This window comes from Trichomycterus rosablanca, chromosome 2 (assembly GCF_030014385.1).
Source record: "Trichomycterus rosablanca isolate fTriRos1 chromosome 2, fTriRos1.hap1, whole genome shotgun sequence".
Classification (NCBI taxonomy): domain Eukaryota; kingdom Metazoa; phylum Chordata; class Actinopteri; order Siluriformes; family Trichomycteridae; genus Trichomycterus; species Trichomycterus rosablanca.
Genome location: NC_085989.1, coordinates 23,252,390 through 23,280,295, shown reverse-complemented (window position 1 = coordinate 23,280,295; position 27,906 = coordinate 23,252,390). Strand labels below are relative to the sequence as shown.

General features: G+C 37.2%; 1 protein-coding gene across 1 annotated transcript; it reads left to right on the top strand.

Moving 5' to 3' along the window:
- Nucleotides 1-26,587, top strand: slc29a4a (solute carrier family 29 member 4a). Its single transcript, XM_062990409.1, has 11 exons — nt 1-27; nt 8,524-8,777; nt 11,428-11,559; nt 12,582-12,695; nt 18,775-18,903; nt 19,043-19,117; nt 19,204-19,460; nt 22,894-23,023; nt 24,300-24,487; nt 24,582-24,822; nt 25,367-26,587. The coding sequence occupies exons 2-11, from the start codon at nt 8,615-8,617 to the stop codon at nt 25,495-25,497; spliced, it is 1,560 nt and encodes a 519-aa protein (XP_062846479.1). The 5' UTR covers nt 1-27; nt 8,524-8,614; the 3' UTR covers nt 25,498-26,587.
- Nucleotides 26,588-27,906: the final 1,319 nt, after the last annotated feature.

Sequence of the window (27,906 nt, the reverse complement as noted above, 5' to 3'; positions counted from 1 at the left end):
GCATACAGGAGGAGCGTGAATATTCCGGTGAGCGAAACCTGTTGTTCCTTTTTTCTATTAAAGGTATTATTCAGTCTATTTGTATTATTTGATCATGTAAAACTGCCAAATTCAGGATTGAAATGAATTTAGACCCAAAACTCTTGTTCATGCTGTAATAACGACTATATATTACACTGATATATTTCAGTATTCAGTGGAAATGCGATAAAAAGTGGGGAGAACCTTGACATTTAGACTACCTTATTACATGTGTGATGAATAACTTAAAATGACAGCTCAATTGACCGTTTTCTGTTCTTTTATCCAAATAATGTACCTTTCATTATGGTGTCCATGTTTTGGGACTCAGTCTATAGGTTGACTAATTGCTTCTGCTCCACAAGCAGTGAAAAAGCTCCTCTCTGTATAACTAACGCTGTATTATAGCATAGAGGCTATTGTAATGTACACATACACTGCCTTATCAGTTAGCTCACAGGAAATTAAACATACAACAGGCTTGTATGTTGTATAGTGCATGTGGGGTTGGGTTATATCACAGTATATGTCATTTTGACAGTTATTCTTTGGTTTTATACACTATATGGCCAAAAGTATTTGGACACCTGACCATAAACTTGTTGGACATCCCATTAAAAAACAAATGGCATGAAATGAAATTGACATACAGTGTATCACAAAAGTGAGTACACCCCTCACATTTCTGCAAATATTTTATTATATCTTTTCATGGGACAACACTATAGAAATAAAACTTGGATATAACTTAGAGTAGTCAGTGTACAACTTGTATAGCAGTGTAGATTTACTGTCTTCTGAAAATAACTCAACACACAGTCATTAATGTCTAAATGGCTGGCAACATAAGTGAGTACACCCCACAGTGAACATGTCCAAATTGTGCCCAAAGTGTCAATATTTTGTGTGACCACCATTATTATCCAGCACTGCCTTAACCCTCCTGGGCATGGAATTCACCAGAGCTGCACAGGTTGCTACTGGAATCCTCTTCCACTCCTCCATGATGACATCACGGAGCTGGTGGATGTTAGACACCTTGAACTCCTCCACCTTCCACTTGAGGATGCGCCACAGGTGCTCAATTGGGTTTAGTCCATCACCTTTACCTTCAGCTTCCTCAGCAAGGCAGTTGTCATCTTGGAGGTTGTGTTTGGGGTCGTTATCCTGTTGGCAAACTGCCATGAGGCCCAGTTTTCGAAGGGAGGGGATCATGCTCTGTTTCAGAATGTCACAGTACATGTTGGAATTCATGTTTCCCTCAATGAACTGCAGCTCCCCAGTGCCAGCAACACTCATGCAGCCCAAGACCATGATGCTACCACCACCATGCTTGACTGTAGGCAAGATACAGTTGTCTTGGTACTTCTCACCAGGGCGCCACCACACATGCTGGACACCATCTGAGCCAAACAAGTTTATCTTGGTCTCGTCAGACCACAGGGCATTCCAGTAATCCATGTTCTTGGACTGCTTGTCTTCAGCAAACTGTTTGCGGGCTTTCTTGTGCGTCAGCTTCCTTCTGGGATGACGACCATGCAGACCGAGTTGATGCAGTGTGCGGCGTATGGTCTGAGCACTGACAGGCTGACCTCCCACGTCTTCAACCTCTGCAGCAATGCTGGCAGCACTCATGTGTCTATTTTTTAAAGCCAACCTCTGGATATGACGCCGAACACGTGGACTCAACTTCTTTGGTCGACCCTGGCGAAGCCTGTTCCTAGTGGAACCTGTCCTGGAAAACCGCTGTATGACCTTGGCCACCATGCTGTAGCTCAGTTTCAGGGTGTTAGCAATCTTCTTATAGCCCAGGCCATCTTTGTGGAGAGCAACAATTCTATTTCTTACATCCTCAGAGAGTTCTTTGCCATGAGGTGCCATGTTGAATATCCAGTGGCCAGTATGAGAGAATTGTACCCAAAACACCAAATTTAACAGCCCTGCTCCCCATTTACACCTGGGACCTTGACACATGACACCAGGGAGGGACAACGACACATTTGGGCACAATTTGGACATGTTCACTGTGGGGTGTACTCACTTATGTTGCCAGCTATTTAGACATTAATGGCTGTGTGTTGAGTTATTTTCAGAAGACAGTAAATCTACACTGCTATACAAGCTGTACACTGACTACTCTAAGTTATATCCAAGTTTCATGTCTATAGTGTTGTCCCATGAAAAGATATAATGAAATATTTGCAGACATGTGAGGGGTGTACTCACTTTTGTGATACACTGTATATGTGATTTTTCAGCTATAACAACAGCCACTTTTCTGAAAAGGCTTCCCACAAGAATTCAAATTATGTGTGTGGAAAATTGTGCCCATTCAGTCAAAAGAGCATTTGTATGGCTGGACAGTGATGTTGGTCAAGAAAGCCTCAATTTATGTCCCAGTTCATTGGGGCTGAGGTTACAGCTAACAAACCTGGAAACCATGACACTTAAGCAACGAACCTGTCTGTTTTTCTAAGATGCAACAAGTATAAAAATGTTGACAGAACAGAGTTGCTTAGTTATGGCAGCACCAACGTAGGATATATAATACAATTACGGCATTTAGCGGACTCTTTTATCCTAAGCGACATACAGTCTAAGCAACTGAGGGTTAAGGGCCTTGCTTAAGGGCCCAACAGTGGCAACCTGGCAGTGGTGAGGCTTGAACCGACAACCTTCTGATTACTGGACCAGTACCTTAACCACTAGGCTACAACTGCCCTAGGATATAACTGCTGCTCTTCCTGATGGGCTAGAAGGAAGTAGACTCAATGTTATGCTAAACCAACCTAAATGTACTATATTTGCATTTTACACTACACAAACAACTCCAACACAATGTGGTGTGTATGTTGTTTGCTGAATTGTGCTTGTGAAAGAGCTTAACTAGCTTTAACAGATGTCACATCTGACTCGAGGCAGTTTTTGCCAGGTGCTGCTTTATTTGCTTGTTATCTTATTTGCTTTTCTTACTGCTGTTGACATGGACAAGCTTAATTAAACAATAAAACCCACTATGTTGACAAACATCATGGTTGACAGCATGGTCAAGTAAAATGAAAGGTGAATATGCTAGTGTAATTTGTTTGTATAGAATACTAGCTACTTTGTAGGTTTTCTTGCTTAACAATGCTTTGTTGTATTAGGCATGTTAATGTAGTATGTACTGTCGCCTTCACAAATATTGGCACCCCAGTCAAAAAACAAACAAAACAGGCTGTAAAAACACGATTTACTGCTTATCCTTGTTATCTTGTATTTAAAATATAAACAAAGTATTTTTAATGAAGTAGAAATACAATTAATAAATGAAAAAAAAGCTAAATTTTATTAAACTTAAATCTACATTTGACACAATTGTTGGCCCCTTTTTTATTTAGTATTTTCTGCATCCTCCCATAACAATGAAACTCTAAGTAATTACTGACCATTAAAGCATTCCTAATAATGTTGGAGAATGTTCAAACATAAAATGTGGATGAAACTATACTTTTGCATGAAAGATAAAAAATTGATAAGCAATAAAAATTATAGCCTGTATTCTTTATATTTACCAGGGTTCCCAATATTTGTAGAGGAGATTGTGTAAACTGCCAGTTCTTTTAGATGTGAAATCTATAAATATTTATACATATATAACTTGAAGCAGCCTCATGTCCTTCTGCCATCTCATAATAACAGATGGCTAGCTGACTGCTAATAAACTGTTAGTTTGTTTTTGTCACTGTTAGACAAATGTATGTGCTTGGCTATTCATTTAATAATTCCATATTGTGCATATTAACAGGCCAATTTGTTGTAATATACTGGTAACAACTGTGTTGTGTTCTGTGTTGTCTTTTGCATTTAAAGCCAGTACATAAAAAGCTGGTTACCTGTGGATCCATGAAATAATCAGTGTATAAAAAACCAAAAAACAGCAAACAGTTAATGTGTTTTTTTAATGGAGACTTGCCAAACCATAGTATTAACACGTAAGTTTCAAGTTTCAAGTTTATTTGTCATTTGTACAAATGTTAGCAGCAGTTGTACATTGAAATGTGTGTTGGGAGACTCGGGAACTCTACGAGTGTGCTATAACATAACACAACAACAATAAAGTAGTAATTGATTGAAAAGCCTTTGTTGACAATTACAGCTTTAGTATATCTACATAAGGAAAGAAATATGAGTTTGACATGTTCAGATAGGCAAGCTCTCTTTAAAAACCATCCATACATTCTCTGTAGAATTAAACATGGGTTATTTTGGCTTTAGTTTGGTGCTGATATGTTGTTCTTTCTGTTGTCCCACAGGAAATTGTTGCAAAAATGTTTCTATTTTTGTTTTGTCTGACCAGACTACATCATTTCAAATCTTATTGATTGAAGTGCTTGCCTTTTTAGACATGCATTTGTGTCCTTAACAATAAATAATTATTTTATTTAAAAAAATCTTTAAATTATTTATTGTAAGTTAATAACTTATAAACACTTAAGCAGTTAACTTTAGCAGTTTATTACTCTATTAAATCACTGTGAGGGAATTTTGACCTTTTCTTCTTTGTTGAATTGCTTTTATTTTTACACTTGGAATGGAGGGTTGCTTTTGAGCATAAAGACTTGCTTTGGATTATTTTCTTGTTGCATACCTTAACCTCTTGAGACCCTGCGGTCACATATGAGGACATTACATTTTGGCTTTGTTATGCCTTATTCCTTGACCTGCTAAACTTAGACCGATTGTCCCCATTAGTGGACACTTTTGTCTGCCATCTAGTGGTAGCAAAAGTACTAGAAAACTAATAAAGTTTGTTTGTTTCTTTATTAAGCTTTTAACATTATGTTTTACACTTTGGTTACATTCATGACAGAAACGGTAGTTACTCATTACACAAGATTTAGGTTATATCAAACACAGTCATGGACAATTCAGTGTCTCCAATTCACCTCACTTGCATGTCTTTGGACTGTGGGAGGAAACCAGAGCACCCAGGGGAAACCCACACGACAACATGCAAACTCCACAGAGAAAGGACCCGGACCGCCCCATCTGGGGATCGAACCCAGGACCTTCTTGCTGTGACAGTGTGCGACAGTGCTACCCACTGAGCCACCGTGCCACCCAACTAATAAGGTTAAAAACAAAAGGAATAGAAAAAATGCATTGAAAAAATCAAAGCTCGGGTCTCAGGAGGTTAAATGCACTTAAGAGCAAGTTGCCCAAGCCCTGTGACTTCAAGTTATCCCCACACCATCACTATTTTAGTATTGTGGAATCACTATTTTTGTGGAATGCTGCGTTAGCTTTTAAAAAGCCCCACTTTTAACTTATTATTCAGGAGAACATAAAACCAAAAGTATTTTGGGTAATTTGGGTGTTTTGATGGCAAATGTGAGACAAGTATTATTGTGTCATATGGTTTTTAGTTTGCATCTCTCTCAGTAATACTATTTGGCTCAGTGTCTTTCTAACAGTTGAATCATGAATTCTGACCTTATCTGAAGCGAGCAAAGTCTGCAGTTCCTTAGATTTTAGTTTCCATCTATATGTGTTGTTGATGCATTCTAGGAAGGATTCTGGTCAGCCTGCCAAGTCTAAATAGATCTTTATTTGGTGTGATGACTGAATTTACTGATCCAGAACGTTAAAGATATCTTTGTAACTCTTTCTATACATATCATTATTAATAATTCTTTATCAGTTGCCCGTGAGGCATTTTAGTCTGCTTTACATTGCTGAAAAGGCTTAGTTTAGGTGATGTTTAAATCTAACAGGGCTAACAGGCTGTAAGCCTGAGTGTGTCTAATCTAAATGAGCCAGTTCTTAGTTAAATTTGGGTGATTGGTTGAATGAGTAACTGAGCGGGCAATACATTTGTGAATGTACAGTAATGTACAGTGTGTATAGTTGTGAAGACTTTATCATAATATTTCAAAAGCCTCTTCCCATTACACCAACCTCCACTCTTCTGAGAACATATGCACCTTGGAATTTGTGCCACAGACATTCTAATCCATCCCTAAAGACTGCGGATTGGAATACTTTTTTTTAATTATAATTTTTTATGGATTTTACCCCCTTTTTTTGTATATTCGCCTGACACACTTCCTCAGACGTGTGCGCAGTCCACCAATCTCTTTTTATTCACCTATACTTCGGTGGATTTGCACTTGAGTTCAACTTCTCCTACAGAGAGCCACGCCCCGACCTCTGTGCTCCTGCACTTTCTGTACAGGTGCCCTGGGCAACCAAGGTCCTTACACAGCATTAATAACCCCGCCTCTTAGTACGGTCTTTCCCACCCAGCAGACTGGAAGCCAATTTTATCTGCTGCAAGCTAGAGGCACCCAGTAGATAGCAAAGCCGGGAGCTCAGAATCTCTGCAACACACTCCAAAAAGTTGGGGCAGAGGCGTGTTTACTATTGTGCAATGTCATCTTTTCTAATAATTACACTTTTTACTCATTTAAGAACTGAGGACACTAGTTGTTGCAGTTTTGCAAATGGACTTTTTGCTCACTTTATCTGCTTAACGGTCTATTGCTGCTGTTGACACAGGCACTTTATGTCTATGGAGCAGCACCGTTTTAGCACATGCAAAATGAGACCTGTCATAGTCTTGCTGAAATAATTATGGACTTCCCGGGTAAAGACGTCACCTTGATGGCAGCATTTGTCTGTCTAAAATATATGCTTCCGCATCAGTGGCACCTTCATACATATGCAAGTTACTCTTGCTGTATGCACGAATGCATTCCCATTTGTGACAGATATATAGTGATGCATATAACAGTCTAGAAGTCTTTAGCATGGAGAACAACATTTTTTTTCTGAAAACAAGCTGAAATGTGGACTCAGCCGATCACAGCACATGTTTCTATTGCCTTTCAGACCAACTATGATGATGAGCTTGGGAAACTCACATTTCAGCTTAGAATTAATGTACAGCTTTCTCTTTGCATAATAGAGTTTCAGCTAGCATTTCTAGTGTCAAGTGCCTAAATTTTGTCAAAGTTCTCCTGAGCCTATGTGGATATATTTATCACAGTAGCATACGGAATGTTCATGTAGTATCTACATATAAAATCTCTGAATGATTTCAGTGAAAATCCCAAACTCCTAGCAACTGAAAAAGCAGTGATGACTGTACTTCATGTGTCTTCATGGAATCACCTGGATAGGAAAGACTCAATGAGTGGAAATAGAAAGCGACTAACTTAGGAGTATAAAGGAGTAAACAAAATCACTAATCAATTTTGTTTTTTAAATATGGGCTCTTTGACTGAGCAGAGAGGCTTTTCTAAATGGAAAAAAACATGAAAGACTATAGATAGCTTTAGGCTTTTCATGCTTTTACTTTAATGGTTTTATGGTTGCACTTAAATCACAGTCCTCTTTCATCTTCCCTCGCTTTGACAAAATCTAAATTACATTATTTATTAATATTAATTTATTGTACATTTACTGTGTTCCTTTTAATCTGGACATTGACCCATGCAAACGTCTGACATTTCTGACTGGTTGGCAAGTGTACATTAATTCATTATGCCAGGACACATCTATAGTAGGTTGATAGTAGCACTGTGGTAGAATGGGTGCCATGTAGCAACATGGAAGCTCACTGTACAAAGCTTTGTTTGTTTCCTTCGGATATTCCCTGGGTTTCGACTTTGTGTGATCCAGGATCATGCCAAAAATGCTTTCAATTGCACCTAAGAGGGGGTGAGTGTGTGTGTGTGTGTGTGTGTGTTAGGCCCTGAGATGAACTGCCTCACTGGGAATATAAACTGAAGCAGTGGTAGCTCAGTTGTTAAGGTAATGGAACATCAATCGGAAGGTCGCTGATTCAAGCCTCACCACTGCCAGTCTGCCACTGTTGGGCCTGGAATGTATTCCCACCTTCTGCTCAGTGTCTCAGTGTGAGGCTGGACCCATCACACGAAGTGTTCAGTAAGAATGAACACGTCTCTAAATGCTGGCAGGTGTCTGTGGTTCAACTAAGAAAATGTCAACCAGTCTGTTCTAAATCATGACTTGAAGAAAGAACACAATTGGGTGATTTAATTATTTTAATTCTGGGATGAGGGTGGCTTGGTGAGTAGCACTGTTGCCTCACAACAAGAAGGTCCTGGGTTTGATTCCCAGGTGAAGCTGTCTGGGTCCTTTCTCTGTGGAGTTTGCCTGTTTTTCCCATAATTATGTGGGTTTTCTTTCGGGTGCTCTGGTTTCCTCCCACAGTCCACTTGCAGTCAGGTTTATTGGAGATACTAAAAATCCCCCTAGGTATGAGTGTGTCTGTGTGTGTGTGTTTTCCCTGTGATGGACTGGCAACCTGTCCAGGGTGTTTCCTGCCCTTTGCCCAGTGAATCAGACCCACTGCAACCCTGAATAGGATAAAGTAGTGGTAAAACAGACAGTGAATGAATGAATGAATAAATTCTGGGAGGCTTTTTGAATCAAATAGAAAGCAAACGTGTGTACAGATAAATGCATATTCAATATGTATCTTTCTTTATACAGAGCTGACCTTCCATTTCCACACAAGTAGTTCCACACAAGTTGTCAGTCACAGTGACCGCTCTGACAGCTCGGGTCACCTGAGGGCCAGACTATGGGCTCTAGAGGAGTGGAGAGACGCAAGCAGGCCACCCCTGCTCAAACCCCAGAGGGCAACGTGGTGATGAGCTTTAGCTTTGAAAGCTATCAGCTGGAAGAAGAGGACTGCCAGGGCAAAGATATCCCAGACAAAGGAGTGCTGGCTCTCTCTGAGCCTGGTAAGTGCCAACCTTAAAAGACTGCTGTGAGGCAGAGGTAATGCTTGGAATTTTCTTCTTCTTTAATGAGCCAGTTTTCTCTTTGGTGCTTTCTTTTCACTTCTTTCACTATTGTTTTGTAAATTAAATTATATCTTTAAATTATTCTACAGTTTTAATTAGTTGGGGAGGTTGAAACCCCCTTATTTGCTTTCTTGTTTAAAATAAAAAATAACATCAGCCTACTGAAAACCACTGAACCTGAACAGCTAATAACGAAGGGCATAGCCCTCTAAAACCTTGTAAACCCCACTTAAGAATAATTTGGTATACCTGAGAGTTGCTACATAGAAATGTTACTACATTTGTGGATGGTGGGCAGCATGGTGGTGCAGCATGTTGAGTTGCTGCATAGAAGCATTGGTTTTTAGGGCCTTGAAGTTTCTTTTTTTTCTATTTTATTTATGTATGTTCTCCCATTTTTACCCAATTTAGCGTAGTCAATTTGTCTTTCGCTGCTGGGGGATCCCTGATTGCAGTTGGGTATATTGCTGCTCACGCCTCCGCCGACCCAATCATGGTCCTTACAGACCCCACCCACATAGTCCGGTCATCCTGCCCTAGCAGAAATGTGTCTGCTGCAGGCACTGCCAATTATGCCTGCTAGATGGCGCCCAGCCAACTGGTGGCAGCAGAATATACCGGGCCTTGGAGTTTTGCGTGTTTTTTTTTCAATTTTTTTCAAATTCCCAAATATGAATTTTTGGATGCAAACTACATGTTCCATGCCTGAGGTCAAGCTCAAGCAAAGGTTGTATTACCTGCTGTGTAACAGCAAACGTTAATCATGTTAGCTCAGATAGGGCACTAATGCTGCCTGGAAGGCAACCATAACTTAATTAGTGGAATAAAAAAGCAAAAAATACTCGCCCAGGGTTGGTGCAGGATGATTATAGCTAATTAAAAATGAACTAAAATGAAAAAGAATAAATGTCAGTTAATTAAAGAAATTAAATCACAACAAAATAAACTAATAACAAACTACAGATATAAAATTTTAAATAACTTGAAATATATAAAGCAGAAAATAATGTATTTCTGTACGTTACTGACTGGCCTCAGGCTAAAAGGTTTTTTATTGCTTTATTCTGTACGGTTGTTTTTTGCGGTCACTTAAAGAGCATTTGAAGAACAACTGCAGTTACAAAAATGATTTAATTAGAGATTATTACTAAAAAAATAAATAATTATTTTTGATTTGACACAAGATACAGTATACTGTTAATAATAGAAGTATTATTAAGATAGGGCTTGTTTACAATGGTTTCCTTAGATAGTGCTGTATATTTTTCATCAAGGGTTTAAGGTGACTAATTAAAAAAAAGAATAACACTGGTAAGTTTTTCCAAGTAGAATGTTATTTTTCAACAATAGCTTTATTTCTTATTGGTCATGCTCAATTATGCACAAAGTATGTTATTACTATTTACTATTACTTTTTAACTAATTCAGTTTTTGGTACTACATCAAACCAAAATTATGTGAGCATAGTTAGTTAATCTCTTTAGCCACCCAGGCATACTCATATGCACTTATTACTTTATTAATATAGTATTTGAAACTTGCACATCCCATTTTAAACCCATTCATAAAAATTTCAATTCAAGATCACATCAAACACCTCAGCCAAATAGCTTTAAGCCAAGACCAGGGGTCTGAGTCTACAGTTTGCACAGGTTCATTAAAACTGGGCAATGAAGAATGGGAAAATATTGCCTGGTCTGATAAATCTTGATTTCTGCTAAGCAGCACAAATCCATAGACCCAGCAGGTCAGGCTGCTGCTACTGGTGAAATGGTGTGGGGTATGCAACAGATTGGGCCATATAATACAAATCAAACTTCATTCAAATGCCACAACCTTTCTGATAATCTTTGCTGACCTTTGGTATATCTTCCTGGCCACATCGTATAACAACTACATTCATCATGTTAATGCACCAGTTCACAAATTATAAGTAATCTCCAAGTGGTTCCATTAATAAATCATTTACAAACCCAGTTGTAAACGGTAACATTACAGAAAATGTATTGAAAACAAATAGATATGCTTTTTTGCCTTGTTACCCTTATTGTTTGTTTGTAAATGATATTTTAGGGAACGGGGCAATGTAGCACTAAAAAGCTTGTACAATAATCAAAAAGTGTTACATCTGTGAAGGCACCATTAATGCTTAGTGGTTATATTGATTTTGGTTTGGCTATCTAGACAATCTAGTTTTTAAGAACTTTCTGATCACATTCAGGAGTAATTTATCAAAATGGATAAATAGAAACTTTACTTTAAAGTGTCCAGCTTTATATAAACAGGAATGGAAAATAGTGGTTTGGTGATTTAAAATTTCTGTTTAAACCCTTCAGTGGGAAGCCAAATTAATTATAAAACTTTATTTTTATGAAAATGCGCTTGTGTCTGTTCTTCCCCTGATAACTCTTAAGACAATATACATTCACAGAGAGCAGAATATCAACAGTGCTTATGCAAGTAAAAACAATGGCTTTAAAATGATAAAACTAAGTGCTTAAAGTAGTATAGGTTGCATATTTCAAAAGAAGCATTTTGTATGCATGGTGACAAGTAGTATAAATAAATCTGTGTGTTTTTTCTGTAGTGTTTGAGGAACCTGTTCCTGATGACCGTTATCATGGAATTTATTTTGCTATGCTGCTGGCTGGAGTTGGCTTTCTGTTGCCTTACAATAGCTTTATCACAGATGTGGACTACCTCCATCATAAATTTGAAGGTAAGGTATTTCATACCTTCTTGTATTAAAGTGCAAGCATGGCAACCCAAACATTTTTTTAAATGGCAAAAAAGTTTGGTTGGTTTTACCTGCAATCTACATCAATACAATTATTAATCAATATATTTGTATTTATCCAGTTTATTATTCTAAACAAATACATTTACAGTTTGTACTGGATAAGTAGATCAGTAGTGCTTTTTATGATAGATAAAAATAATAATATGAACAGGCTTTAAAGCAGATTCTAGAAATTTCTGTTTCCCTTTAGCATTGCTTGATGTGCCTTGGATTTGTTTTTTGTGCTTTTGGTAATTTATAAAAGATTACTGTGTTTATTTGACCCAATCATGTGTAATCTTGTTTTACAGGATCATTTCATACAGAAATGCTTAATTTAAATAAAAAACAAAGCTTGATAGATAGATAGATCTTTATTGATAGTAACAATGAAAATACACACTGTAAAGAATTAACAGTACAAATGGGCGGCACGGTGGCTAAGTGGGTAGCACTGTCGCCTCACAGCAAGAAGGTCCTGGGTTCGATCCCCAGGTGGGGCGATCCGGGTCCTTTCTGTGTGGAGTTTGCATGTTCTCCCCGTGTCCGCGTGGGTTTCCTCCCACAGTCCAAAGACATGCAAGTGAGGTGAATTGGAGATACTAAATTGTCCAGAACTGTGTTTGATATAACCTTTGTGAACTGATGAACCTTATGTAATGAGTAACTACCTGTCCTGTCATGAATGTAACCAAAGTTTAAAACATGACGTTAAAATCCTAATAAACAAACAAACAAACAACAGTACAAATACAGAAGGAAAAACATACACAGCAACAAAAACTGGACGGTTCCTGTACTTTATAAATAACAGACTGTTGCATCATTTACCAATAGCTCATACAAAATAAATATCTCTCATGGGTGAAAGTATATCTCAATTGCTGAATATGTGAAACGTAATTACAAGATGATTGGCAAATGGATTCGAGGTCGTGACTGTATACCTTTTGTGTTGCCAGGGACATCCATTGTGTTCGACATGAGCCTGACATACATCCTTGTGGCTCTTGTTGCGGTGGTGCTGAACAATGTCCTGGTTGAGATGCTCAGCCTGCACACAAGAATCACTGTGGGTAAGTCTGTTTATGCAGATACACAGTCACATACAAAGGAGCTGGAGGAGGAGGCAGTGTATTGACCCGAGAGAATGCATGACTGACCCTGAGGGATGAGGAAGGAGGAGGAAGGGGGGTAAGGGGTAGCCATCTCACTCAGCCAGCCACATCACTCATCAGCAATAACATTCACAGACTCCTGCTAAAGCGCTTAGGGAAGAGCAAGCAGAGACTTAGAATATAAAATAGGCTATTCATTAAAAAAAAAACCCACTTGCATTTCCATTACAGAGCGTATATTTTTCTGCGAACATTGTTATTACAAGCAAAGCAACCAGGGGGTCTCACTCTGACACCCCCTTAAGCCATACTTTACACAAATTCTCTGTGTAAGTAAGCATCTGTATCCCATAACACATAAAAACTGTTTCTCTATGACCACAATTTTTTACTGTATGTGTGAAGGGCAACCGTATAGGCACATTGCCATAAGGGGAATTAAATTTGGAGAAGAACAAAGAAGAATACAGCTATTAGAATAATGCAATTTTAATGCTCCTTTCTTTAAACGTTAATTGTATACTGCTGGGCTGTGGGAATCATGCTTTTTACATGCAGTAAATTTACAAGCATTCAGGGCTAGATTTCATGAGGTGAGAAGGAATAGTGCAAAGTATATTTGCAGGATAAATAAGATAAATAATACATACATATACAAAAAACTAAAAACTTGATTAGTTGATTGTTCTTTTTTGTACATTTAAGATAAGATAACACTTTATTGATCCCGAAGGAAATTGCATTTTTTTTTTTTTTTTTTTTTTTTTTTTTTTTTTTTTTTTTTTTTTTTTTTGTGTGTGTAAATTTACCTGTTGTCCCAATTTTTTGTATAATATTTGTTAATAAGGGCAGCACGGTGGCTCAGTGGGTAGCACTGTCGCCTCACAGCAAGAAGGTCCTGGGTTCAATCCCCAGTTGGGGCGGTCTGAGTCCTTTATGTGCGGAGTGTGCATGTTTTCCCCGTGTCTGCGTGGGTTTCCTTCGGGAGCTCCGGTTTCCTCCCACAGTCCAAAAACATGCAGTCAGGTTAATTGGAGACACTGAATTACCCTATGGGTGAATGGGTGTGTGTATGTGTGTGTGTGTGAGTGTGTGTATCTGCCCTGCAATGGACTGGGCGTCCAGGGTGTTACTGTGTGCCTTGCGCCTATTAAAAAGCTGGGATAGGCTCCAGCACCCCTGCAACCCTAATTAGATAAGCGACTAAGAAAGGGACAGTGACAATATTTGTTATTAAGTTTGGGTTGCACCACCTGACATAGATAGATAGGTATTTTATTGATCCTTTACAGGAAATTACTTTGTTATAGCAGCTCACATCAGACAAATAACTCGTTACATACATACAACATCCACTGACACAGTACAAAAAACAATTTTGATCGAGCACCCTCACCTCAGCACATCACTCCAAAGAAAAGAGCACTGGCCAACACAGACTGATAGAAGGTGCACAAAAGGGGCCTGCTGATGTTAAAAGATCTTAGCCTTCTTAAAAAGTACAGTCTGATTTGCCCCTTTTTGTACACTTTATCCATATATCTGGACCAGTCCAGCTTGCTGTCCTACTGGGTACAAGTTCCATCTCTGTTTCCTGAATGGTAACTGACTCTGGGTCATCCCTCATCCTTCTGAAATCCACCACCATTTCTTCAGTTTTTGAGATGTTAAGTTGTAGGTGACATTTTCTGGGTGGTAAATTGTCAATACCTTACATCATTTTTTAATTTCATTTTCATCAGCCAGTCCATTCAGGCCAGGGTCATGGTTGGTGTGGTTCCACCGTTAAACACTTGTGGGGCTTTTGCCATCCCCGGCAGGCCGATAGCAACACTCTTATTCTTATCAGGATTCCAGCAGTGGGAGGCTTGCTTGATAGACCATTGCCCCTTTTGAATTTGAACTGCTACTTTTTGCATATTGTATAATTTATTTATACTAAATGTATATGATGAACATTTATTAGTCTTGGCTTAATAGACAAATTCTGGACAGGGACATAAATATTGAGGGGTATAATGTATTTAGGACAGATAGGCCAAAAAGAGGAGGGGGTGTTGCAATCTATATTAAAGACAGGTATCATGTAAATGTGGTTCTTTCTAAATCTGTTGATAGACAGTTTGAATTGCTGGCTTTAGATTTAGTTATAACAGATTCATTTAAACTTACTATAATTGGTTGTTACAGAACTCCATCATCGCAGGGTGATGTTCTATCTACACTAGCTCTATTATTGTCCTCTATAAAATATAATGAAATTGTTTTAATTGGAGATTTTAACTGGAACTGGTTACAACCAGTGTCTGATGATTTTAAAATATTGTGTGATTCACTTAATCTCTTCCAGTTAGTTAACAGTTATACAAGACCAAATTTGAAGTTTCCTGATAAGTCGTCATTAATCGATTTAATACTGACAAATTCGCCACATAGATATACAACTGCTTCAGTTTTTGTAAATGATGTTAGTGACCATTGTGTTGTGGCAACGGTTAGAAGCTCAAAATTACCGAAATTTAAACAGCGCATAGTAGTTAGACGGAATTTTAAGTTTTTTGATAAACAAGCATTTATACATGACTTATGCCAAGTTGGATGGGAGAGGATTTATTTGATTCCAGATGTTGAAAATTCTTGGACATATTTTTATGATAGCTTTAGTGAGATTGTAAATAGGCATGCACCGTTTAAAAAATTTAGAGTTAAAGGGCGTGAAAATCCATGGTTTAATTCCGATTTAGCTAGTTTATTGCACGAACGTGATATAGCTTGGGAGAAAGCAAGACATACTGGATTGGAATCCGATTGGTTAACATTTAGGCAATTACGAAATAAGTGTACAGCCGCAGTTAGGAATTCTAAATCTAACTACTTTCTCTCTGAAATCTCGGGTAATGTAAATAATTCCCGGAAATTTTGGAAAAGTATTAAATTATTAACTGGTGCTGTAAATTCTAATAAACTTCCATCCTGTATTGTGAAAAATGGGGAAAAGATTTTGGATAAAGTGCAAATGCTAAATTCCTTTAATACACATTTTATTACAGCAGGATCCTTATTTGATTCTTTAAATTCGAAACCATTGAAGCATGACAGTGAGTATATAAATAGTGATGATGGAGCATATATGCCTTTTAACTTTAAACAACTCCTTTATTCTGAGGTGCACAAAGCTCTTACTTTTTTAGATACAAATAAATCAGCCGGACCAGATTATTTAGATCCAGTGTTTTTAAAAATGGCAGCTGATATTATTGCAGGACCATTGACTTATATTTTTAATCTCTCATTAGCTACAAATGAAGTTCCCCAAATATGGAGGTCTGCCTTTGTTGTGCCCCTCTTAAAAGGGGGAGATCCTACCATGTTAAATAATTATAGGCCCATCTCCAAAATTTCGATTATAGCAAAAATGTTAGAAACCTTTGTAAGTGAGCAATTGAAGGACTATTTAACAGTGAATAATATTTTAACTGAGTTTCAATCAGGTTTTAGAAAAAAACATAGTACAACTACAGCAGCATTAAAAGTGATAAATGATTTAATTTTATCGTTGGATAAGGGTGATTATTGTGCAGCACTGTTTATTGATTTGTCAAAGGCATTTGACACAGTTGATCATGTAATAATGAAATCTAGATTATTGAACATCGGTGTATCTAAGGATTCTATTCTATGGTTTGAAAACTATTTATCTGGTAGGACACAGTGTGTGCAGGTTGAAGGTTTTAAATCATCTTCATTGGTACTAGATAAAGGGGTACCTCAAGGGTCAGTCCTGGGGCCCCTGCTTTTTACTATTTACATAAATAGTCTCTGTGATAATGTGCCAAATGCAAGATTTCATTATTATGCTGATGATACTGTTATTTATTGTTCAGCTAAAACTCAAAATCAGGCTGTAAGTATTCTGCAGGAAAATTTTGAAATTATACAACAGAGACTTTTTAATTTGAAATTGGTCTTAAATGCTGATAAAACAAAAGTAATGGTGTTTACAAAGTCAAATAAGATGCCACTAAATCTTCCATCAATAATCACCTTGTCGGGGAGTGTGGTTGAAACTGTATCCACATATAAATATTTGGGTTTAGTGTTAGACAGTTCTTTGACTTTTAAGGCTCATATTACTCAGCTCACAAAGAAATTAAAGGTTAAATTAGGCTTTTATTTTAGAAATAAATCATGTTTATCCTTTCAAGCAAAGAAAAAGCTTGTCTGTGCCACTTTTTTACCAGAAATTGATTATGGAGATGTTATTTATATGTATGCACCCATATCTTATCTACGTTCACTTGACACTGTTTATCATAGTGCACTGCGATTCATTACAAAGTGTTCGTTTTCTACGCATCATTGTGTTCTTTATGAAAAAGCAGCTCTGTCCTCATTAACCACACGAAGATTAACTCATTGGTACATTTTAATTTATAAGTCTATTTTAGGTTTATTACCTTCATATTTATGCAATTTTATAAATCGTAAAGAACCTGGAAATTATTGTCTGCGCTCTTGCACCTTGTATCTTCTTAAGGTCCCCTTGGCACGTACGAAGTTAGGGAAACAGGCTTTTAATCATGCTGCACCATCAGACTGGAATACACTGCAGAATGTTTTAAAATTGCAGGATTTGGTGAATTTAAGTTATTTTAAAAACATGTTGTTGAATATGGACATAGGTAAAACGGTTTGTAATTGTTTTAAATGAGCATTGTATTGTCTATATTATGTATTCATGTTTGTCGTATGTTGTTTGTGTAAGTGTAACTATGTACTATGTTGCTGCTTATCTTGGCCAGGACTCTCCTGCAAATGAGATTGTAAATCTCAGTGAGATTAATTTCCTGGTTAAATAAAATAAAATAAAATAAAAATAAATTAGTAACACATTATGTATACAGTATATTATATAAATTATTACATACATAATTAATGATATGTTAAACAGAATCATGCATGATCAGGTTGAATACATAGGAGTTTTAGTAGTAGTACAGTAATACATTTAGTGAATGTCTATGCTCTTAAAGTGCTCACAGTAGGTTTTTGGCTTTATTAGTGACAAGGTGACCTACAGCAGCAGATTTACGTTATGTCTGCCACAACCATCTAAAAAATATTACATGTTAATCCGATAGTTTTAATGGTTAGTCCAAAACTTTTATGCTTTCCTTGAACTTTTCTCTTGTGTATCAATTTGTAAAAGTGAAAGTGTGGATCTCTATACCCATGATGATGAATTGCAATACATTTTGGCGAATAAATCAGACTGAAAGCAATGAATGAACTTGCAGCTATTTTGCTATCAATCAATGTTCATGCTTTTAAATTGGATGGTTGAGGCTCAGCATGAATACCTTTCTTGCTATTTGTGCTGTGACATGAAAATTAAATAAATGTTGGTGTTAAATATTCTCGTTCAAGGCCTTTTTAAAAGAGTATGTCTGAAAAGCTACCATCTTTACAAAAATGATGCTGTGACATGACAATTGAGAAATGTTGGTGGTAAATACTCTTGTTCAAGGACTTTCGAGAGGCTACCATCTGTACAAAAATCATACATACACATAGTTATTATCACTTAACTACAGATAAATGTGTCAGATTTAAAAGGGTAAAAATAATTACAGAAAAGTGCACCATTGTAGCTAACAACATTTACACAAATTAATACACTCTCTGTAGTGATTATAGTGCTGCATTAAAATATACTCTGTGCAGCTGGCATTTCATCCTAGGATGTTGGGTTCAAACCTTACCTTCTGTCACTGTATATGTCCAAGTGGAGTACTTATTTTCTTCTCAACTACCAAAACATCCAGAGGTGAACTGGCTGCTTTAATTAATAATTTTGCAATAATTGTAAAAAATTATCAACAGTTGTGTAAATTAACCAGATGAACCAGATTTTATGAGGACAAGCATTTTCTAGTATTATCTCTAGTAAATAAGGTTGTTAGCAAGTTCCTTAAAATTATTTTAGTTGTGAGGATATTGTCTACTAACTAAGTAAAGTAAATGTTAATTTTTGCAGGTTACATATTTGCTCTTGGCCCTCTCCTCTTTGTCAGTATATTTGATGTGTGGCTGGAGAAGTTTACCACGAACCAGGCTTATGTTCTTAACCTGGTATCTGTGGGTGTTGTGGCATTTGGATGTACAGGTACTGGTTTTTGGTTTTCTTTCATCTTAGATAGGACACATCATGTGTCACCAACTATCTTTCTTGTTTAGCCTTTAATGATTAACATGTTTGAGATTTGTATGCTACTATTCTCACCTTTGTTCGATGTCATTAAAAGTCCAGCAGTCTAGTTTCTATGGCTACATGGGGATGCTTCCAAAACGCTACACACAAGGAGTAATGACTGGAGAAAGTAAGAATAAATCAGCACCCTTTAAATTTTATAGAACGTGTTATATTGTATGCACGTATGTTAATTGAACCTTTTTTTTATTCCAGGCACAGCAGGAGTCATCATTTCACTAAGCAGGATCTTCACCAAGCTGCTTATTAAAGATGAGAGGAAGAACACCATCATCTTTTTCCTCATCTCTATTGGCATGGAGCTGATGTGTTTCATTTTGCACCTGCTGGTGCGCAGGACACGATTCGTGCACTACTACACTAGCCTGGCACGGCAGGGTTTGAGCTACTCCAAAGATTGCTCACACCATGGCAATCAGTACCATGTTCACCATGATGTGATTACTGAGGATGTAAGATTCGTAAGTACAATGTATGGCCAAAAGCATGTGAACACCCCTGCTAATTATTGAGTTCAGGTGTTTTAGCCACACCTATTGCTTACAAGTGTCATAATTCATTTCATTTAATATTTATGTTCTACCACCGCATTATTCTGGTCAGGGTTGTGGTGGGCACTGAGTGCAATGTAGTAACACACACTGGAAAAGACGCAAGTCCTAACCAATCAGGTCTAAAACAGTTAGTATTCCCAGTATAGTGGCCTTAATAATTTTGAAATGGAAGAAGCAAGGCACAACCTTGATTCATCCTAGTGTTAACTGTCTGTCTAAATTAGGCATCCAGACAAGAAGGATCTTGGCCAGGGGTAGAAGAAATTCTACAAGAGATGGGACACCCTGTTGGACAGACAACCATCTTTGCAGCACTTTATAAACAGTCCTTTATAGCAAAGTTGTTGTGTAAAAGGCACATTATATCCCACTTGGAGTTTGCTAAATGGCATGCACTCAGCAACACAAGGTCCATGATTCTCTGGTCTGATGAGATGACAAACCGCAGGCATTATGTCTCGTGAAAACATGCACTGTACATCACCTGACTAAAACCATCCCTACAGTGAACCGTGGTGGCAATATTTTTCTATGGCAGTGCTTCTCAGTGCCAGGGACAGGGAGACTGGTCAGAATTGAGGTACAGCCAAATAAAGGAACATCCTCCTCTAGTCCTTGTATGCAAGCTCAGACTAGAGTGACAGTTCTCCTTGTACTATGACAATGAACCGAAGCATACAGTACATCCAAAACAACACTTGGGTGGCTTTGGAGCAAGTATCTGAATGTTGTTGAGTGGCCTTGCTAATACAACATCAAATATCTGTTCACAATAGCTTGCCATCCTATCTGAGCTTGAGAAAATCTACCCTAAAAATAGGATAAACAAGAAGACACACAGCTATAAATACTGCCAAAGAGGCTTCTACATAGTATTGAGTAAAGGATGTAAATCATTTTCTTATATAATTTAAATGTTTGATATTTATTTACTTTTAAACAATTTTACGTTAAGGGGTCTGAATACCTTCTGAATCCACTGTAAAGCTAGACATGTTGCATTTACCTTTTAAGGTCTAGCAAGACAGAATATTACCTTTGTTTGTCCCAAACCAAGTGCCTATTGCGCATTTACTCCACATTTTACCAGAATAGTATATAGCCAAGGCCAATGTAGCAGAGGAGGTTATTTTTACCAGATAAAAATAATCTCCAGATACAGTATAAAATTCTTTATTTTGCACAATCCTACTGATTACACAACTACAGTGCAAATACAGATTTATTTCTGTCTGAGTGCAGACCATTTCCTAGTGTCTTGAAAAAATTATATAATGTATTAAAATAATTGATACAATCCTGCAACTTTAAAAAACAAAAACATTTATTTTTACAAAAAACATTTACAAAACCAAATTTTGAATTTGCATACTTAACATTTGTTTTGATTTGAAAAGTTGACAGCAAGCTAAAAATAATTGTACATCTAGTACCTTTGTGTATTTTAGTCCACTCTTAAATTTCTATTTATTTTAAATCTTTACTGTGGATGCAGTGCATGTCTTTCTGCTTTAAGCTGTTTGACTAAGGCTGCATCCCATATTTACCATGGTTATCATGAACAATTACCACATTCTAGAATCCTTATTTACTTTTTGTATTATTTGCTGTTTTTGAGAAAAATTCTTTTCAGTAAATAATCAGCAACACGCCCACTGAACACATACACACACACATGCACACACACACACAAGCATGCACGCACAAACATACATACAGACATCTGTTTGGTTGCATACACAACTGAGTCTCTGAAGCTTTGTTATTTGTTAGATTATAGACATAGATTATTAGAAAGTAGAAAGTGATTATTATATGCACATTAAGATGATGGTTTCCTGGTAATACCTGTAATGCATAATTAGTGGATTTGTTAGTTGAAATGTATGTATTGTTTAATATTTGCCTACAATGACATATTTGCCTCCAATATTTGTCACGACTGAGCGGCACGGTGGCTCAGAAAGTAGCACTGTTGCCTCACAGCAGGAAAGAACTGGGTTTTATTCCCTGGTGGAGCTGTCAGGGTCATTTTTGTGTGGAGTTTGCATGTTTTCCACATGTCCGCTTGGGTTTCCTCAAAGAGAACAGTCCAAATACATTCAGTCCTGTTAATTAGAGCTGCTAAAATTGCCACTAGGCGTGAATGTGTCTGTTTGTTTGCCCTGTGATGGACTGGCAACCTGTCCAGGGTGTTTCCTCCCTTTTGCCCAGTGAATCAGGCCCACCACGACCTTTAATAGGACAAAGCAGTGGTTAAACAGACAATGAATGAATTAATTTGTCACGACATTAAGGTTAATCAAAAATAATTAAGGCAATAAATAGGTATACCACTACAATAGTTTAAAATTATTCTTATAAAGAAAAATACAAGAATGTTGAATATTGAATAATGATGAAAATAATAAATATCATAGCATCATTTTGGTATGCCTGTCATATGAAGCCTTCCCCAAATATAACAGACTATGAAAGGACACAACTTTAGACTTAATCACATGAGTGTTTTTTAGAAAGTCGTTCATTACTTCCAGATGCTTGTTCAGGTCCAGTGGCTTGATTGCAGTGAATGTGTTTTATAGCTCTGTGTACGTAAAAGACCTTGATTTACTGCCAGATCCTGTTTAGTTCATTTGCATTTTCCTGTGGTTGAAAGATGGAATACTAATAGCTGATTTTTAATTTAATGCAGAACATTTATGTTTAAAATGAAAATGATTTGCACTTGTAAATAAAACTATTTTTTCTATTTTGTAAAGAATTATGAGATTAGGATCAACTACGGATAAATAAAGGATTAAAATGGTCAATAAAAACAAGATTTTTTCGGTTTCAATAAAATCCACAACAGTGACAACAATATTGACTGAAAACAATAATGAACCAATTATGTTTTCAAATATTTGTCTTATGTTTACTCTGGTGTTTTCTGGGTATTTTCTCTGCGTATCCTCAAGGCTCTTTAGAGACATTATGCTGGATGATCTAAGGCTCTATTGGCCCAGAACACAGAGACTCTTTTCCAATTCCAAGAAATTAAAGAGAGTAGTTTTATTGGCCCAACATTGCACTTAATCAAGTAAATGGCCCTCTACACATGCCCAGTGCAGAACTGCTAGCTCATCAGGAGAAGATTCATAATAGCTGAATCCACTACAAGCGCTAACAAAGTTACACAGATCTAATCAGTGCTGATGTTGGTTTTGCTTGTTTTCATTGTCGCTTTGATTTGATGATGTGCACAATTAGTGGCTTTTTCTTTCTGTTATTGTGTAGCTTCCTGTCCTTTCAATAAAGATCAGTCTGATATTGCCTCTCTACTTTTAAGGACAATGGTGCGGTGGGTGCTTCTCCTGCTGATGACAGCAGCACAGAACCCAACTACGCTGGCAGCAACACATATGTGAGGTTTGATGTGCCTAAGCTAAAGATAAAAAGGAGCTGGCCAGGCATCAAGGGTAAGATTACACCAACCAGCACAATGATTTACCTTATTTTATCCTGTGCGTATGCTTTCATGTGCCTGGTCTTAAAATGACCCACATTTACATTTAGAGTCCAAAGTTATTAGCTTGATTGTGTATTTAATTAGTACCAGTTTATTAGAAACGATAGTGCAAACCCTATTTCTGAAAAAAAAAAAAAACCTTGAGATGTTTGTAAAACAGTAAACAGAATAATCTGTGATTTGTTATTTCTCTTAAATCTTTATTTAACTGACAAAAGTAGAAAGAAAAAAATCCATTGTTTTCACTGATTAACTTCATTGTATTTTGTAAATAGAAACACATTTAGAATTTGATGCCTGAAACACACTCCAAAAAAGTTGGGACAGTGGAAAAATAGGGGTAAAAAGTTTATAGAATATTTAAGTTACACCAGCAGGTGAATTGGTTACAGGTGAGGGAATCATGATTGGGTATAAAAGGAGGATCCACCGAAGGTTCAGCAGTAAATGTAGTAGTAAAAGGTTGTGGCTCACCAGTTTGTGCCAAACTTCAGCAAACAATTACCAATCATTTCAAAAGAACATCTCAAAAAAAGATTGCCAATCATGTAGTCGTTTACCATCTACTGCTTATAATATTGTGAAAAGATAGAGGTAATCTGGGGGGATAATGTGTAGGGCAAGGCTAGAAACCACTACTGAATGAATTTGTTGCTATGCCCAATCTGCTCTACTCATTTACTGAAATCAGTGGTAGTCTAGTGGGTAGAGCTTTGGGGTATCAATTGAAAGGTTGAGAGTTTGAATTCAAACTGGGATATGTGAAGAAAGAATTTCCTTGTACCGTTCACCTGTATATGTATAAATGACAGATAAAGGCATTCTATTCTATGATAGGAATTGCTGATCAGATATTATTCAATGGATAGAGCATTTCAGTATGGCAGTGGCTTGGGCTGTGGCATATATAACAATTGTTCGTTTAATTGAATTTAATTTTTATCACCTGCTTTATTCTGGTCAGGGTTGTGGCGGACTCGGTTCACAAGGCAGGAATACCTTGGACAGGGTGCCAGTCCATCACAGAGCTTTGGACATCACAGTCCCTCTGCCCTCAGGCACAACCAATCATGATTGTGTAGATGACTGTATGTCCGATAGCACTGCTGAGATTCGAACCTGGTTCAATGCAGATCTTTAAATATAGACGAGTTTATAATACAAAGATATGACCATATCTGTCAAGTTAACTCTAAAAATAAACCAGTAATCCCTTTGTTTTCCAGATATGATCCTGCACCGTTATGTGGTCTCCCGTGTTATTTGGCCCTACATGTTGTCCATTGCTGTCACATACTTCATCACCCTGTGCCTTTTTCCTGGTCTGGAGTCTGAGATCCGCAATGCCACACTGGGAGAGTGGCTTCCCATTCTCATAATGGCAATCTTCAACATGTCCGACTTTGTGGGCAAAGTGAGCATCCCCTGTGATCTTCACAAGTGCTGTTTTATGACCTACAATATGTAATTATATAGAAAATGAACTTCTGTCTAATTTTTGTCTGTAGATCTTGGCTGCTTTGCCGTATGAGTGGAATGGAGTGCGCTTGTTGTTCTTCTCTTGTGTGAGGGTAGTGTTTATCCCTCTCTTCATCATGTGTGTGTACCCTGTGCCAAAACCAACTCTTTGTCATCCAGCATGGCCCTGCATCTTCTCCCTTCTCATGGGTATAACCAATGGCTACTTCGGCAGTGTGCCCATGATTCAGGCTGCAGGCAAGGTACCACCTGAGCAAAGGGAGCTAGCAGGTAAATCTGATTTCTGGTGCATTCTTTAAAATTAAGTATACCTGGTAAAAGTAGTATAGCATATACTTTTGCTCACTGTCTATTTTATGGTCTTATGCAAAAAAGTGTGAACACCCCTGGTCAGATTCCATCTTTTGTTAATGTTTTAAGTAAAAATAAAATAAAATAATAACCTCTAGTTATTATAAAGTCTTTTTGGCTAATTTAATGAACCTTTTTAATTTAATTGCTGTACTTTTGATGCTAAACCCATGGTATGCACAACTTCTCAGCCCCCATCCTTAAAAGGAATTGGAGCACCACTTATGTGGGTTTTAGACTAAACAACCAACAACAATCCTGTGGTCAAAACTGATCATTTTTAATGAGTGAAAAAACAAGTACAAAACATGGCATGTATTTCTGACTAAGCAATAAATAGCAAAATTACAAGGTTGGTGTATGTTTACTTATTAAATGTACCTATTAAATTAAAGTGAGTGTATGCACCAGTATGCTCAATGGTTTTTTTTCTCATGATGTCTCCTTTATGTCTTTCGTACAGGAAACACCATGACAGTCTCCTATATGGCTGGACTAATGTTGGGGTCTGTGGTTGCCTACGCTGCCTACAGTTTCACTGTCCCAGGCATGAACTTTCACTCAGAGAACTTAAACTATACCCAGGGGTATTAGTGATCTACACTTCATCTCTCTACAATTTACACATACATCCTTTTGTTATTGTAGCAACTGAGATATCTCTACACATTAAAGCCTGGCGTGGCTCTTTCGAATGTATTAAAATGAGGGAAATGTATGCCAGCAGTGTAAAGAGTTGTATGTGTGCTTCATTAAGTCGTTTAGCTTATGAAGAGATGTGTGGAGCGTCTCCTGTGGTGGTCTGCGGCGGGAAACCATTAGCTTTTATGTGTACATGCTGTGGATGTGGACTTATTAAAAGTTTCAGTGGCTATAAAGCCATTTGCATCTAATACCCACAGAAACTGCCTCATTAGTGATTTGGTGAATACAGGGTTAAACCCAAATCTTATAGTAAAAACTGTATTCTTTAAGTGTAAACATTATGAATGTTTGGACATTTTTGCTAAGGAAAATTGAATGTAAACCTTAATAAAAAAGAGTTTTTTGTACATTTTCTTTATGTTATGCCCATTGTTTCTGTATCTGTAAAGTCCTGTATTTTTCCCTACACTATATGGCCAAAAGTATGTGTACACCCATGCTAAGTATTGGATACAGGTGCTTTAGCCACACTCATTGCTAATAGGTGTATAAAAATATTGACAGAAAATAAATTGTGTTCTTTTACCTTTGTAGCAGCAAATTGAGGAAGGCTCTTTCCTGCTCTAATTTAACTGTGCCCCTGTGCACAAAGCGAGGTTAATAAAGACATAATTAAACTTAAAGGTTTAATGAGTTTGGTGTGCAGGAACTGATGGCTTGCTTAAAGCCTCAGGGTTACTGAACCTCCTAGGAAGAAATCAGAAAATCAATTGAGGGCCAAAGCTTTTTGACCAGCTTCAATGCCTGACCTCACAGATGCTCCACACACTTCAAAATGTTGTAAAAGCATTTCTAAAACAGTAGGCTGTGACACCAACAAAGTCGGAGTTATATAACACTATACATAAGCCAACGGTTTTGGAATGGGATGTTTAACTAGCTCATGGTTTTGTGTCTATATTCTTTTGACCATATAGTGTTATGTAAGCAAATTGTAAAATGTATGTTATTTTAACTGATATGACTAAAAGAAATAATATTTACAACCCATAGTGTTTTGTCATGTTATTCAAAAACAGTCATTTGAAACTAACAGTTACAAATGTTAATCATGTCTCATTTAATAGACTACATGAACAAATGTATGTGGACTGCCACATATTAATCACTATGCACAATTTCATTTCAAGACACCTGCCATTGGACTCTGGAGCAGTGAAAATGTCTTTTCTGGAATGATGACTCATGGTTCACCTTCTGCCAGTCTAAATACTGAATTTGGATTAACAAGTGGTAAAGGCTAGTGCCAGCTGTAATGATTTGTGGAGAAGGATGTGATTTTGTTGCTGCAGATGAGGGAATGTTTGTTTCTATTTCAGTTTCATAAAGAAATTGTTTCAGTTGGATGTAGATAGGATTAATTTAAACCTGTTACGCACCTTTAGAACTAATTGAAACCTTTACATTACCTTTTGTAAGGTGAATTACTGTAAGTTTCAAGGTCAAGTGGAAAGCCTTTCAAGAACTTCAGCGGCTGTTGTGCCAACAAAAGGGACACTAACAGCATAATAATGCCTAGTCCGTAAGCAGGTACCTATGGATATGAAATTTGAGTGTCCACATACTTTTACCTATGTCAAAAACCATACAACTATTTATATAGCCAATAACAGCCTCCAGTCTTCTGAAAAGGACTTCCACACATTTGAACACAATGTTTTTAGTATCTTTTGTCCATTTATTTAAAACATTTGTTAGGTCAGACACTGACGTTGAACAAGAAGACCTGGTTTGTTATAGATGTTCCAATTCAACCCAAAGGTCTTCTGTATACTTGAGCACAAAGTTAAAAGCATATTATAATTGCTTTTCTTTGCACCTTTTTGCAATGGGTGTTTCTGAAACACATACAATGGATAATAAGTTGGGGTATTTACCCAGTTTTGACTGTAAAGTGTATTTTTCAGCCTGAATTCTGAATGAAATTTACAGTTGGGAATTGAACACAACGGTCGTTTAAAGCTTAGATGGAAATAATGTATTCTCACCAGCAGATGGTGGAATATCACCATTGCATGTTCCTACCATTCTGCAGGCTAACATTTACAGTGCGTTAAATGGAAGCAGAACATTCATTTATTTTCAGTAACAGCACCAACCTGATCAGGGTCGTGGTGTCCCCGTGCCACCTAAAAGGAACACACACTGTACAGGGTGCCATTTTATTACAGAGTGACACAATTGATCATTCACTCAAATATTTCCATACTCAGACACACATAAAGGCATTTTATAATAGACAATCAACTTTCTGCATCTCTTTGGGAGGTAAATGGAAACCACAGTCACAGGGAAAAC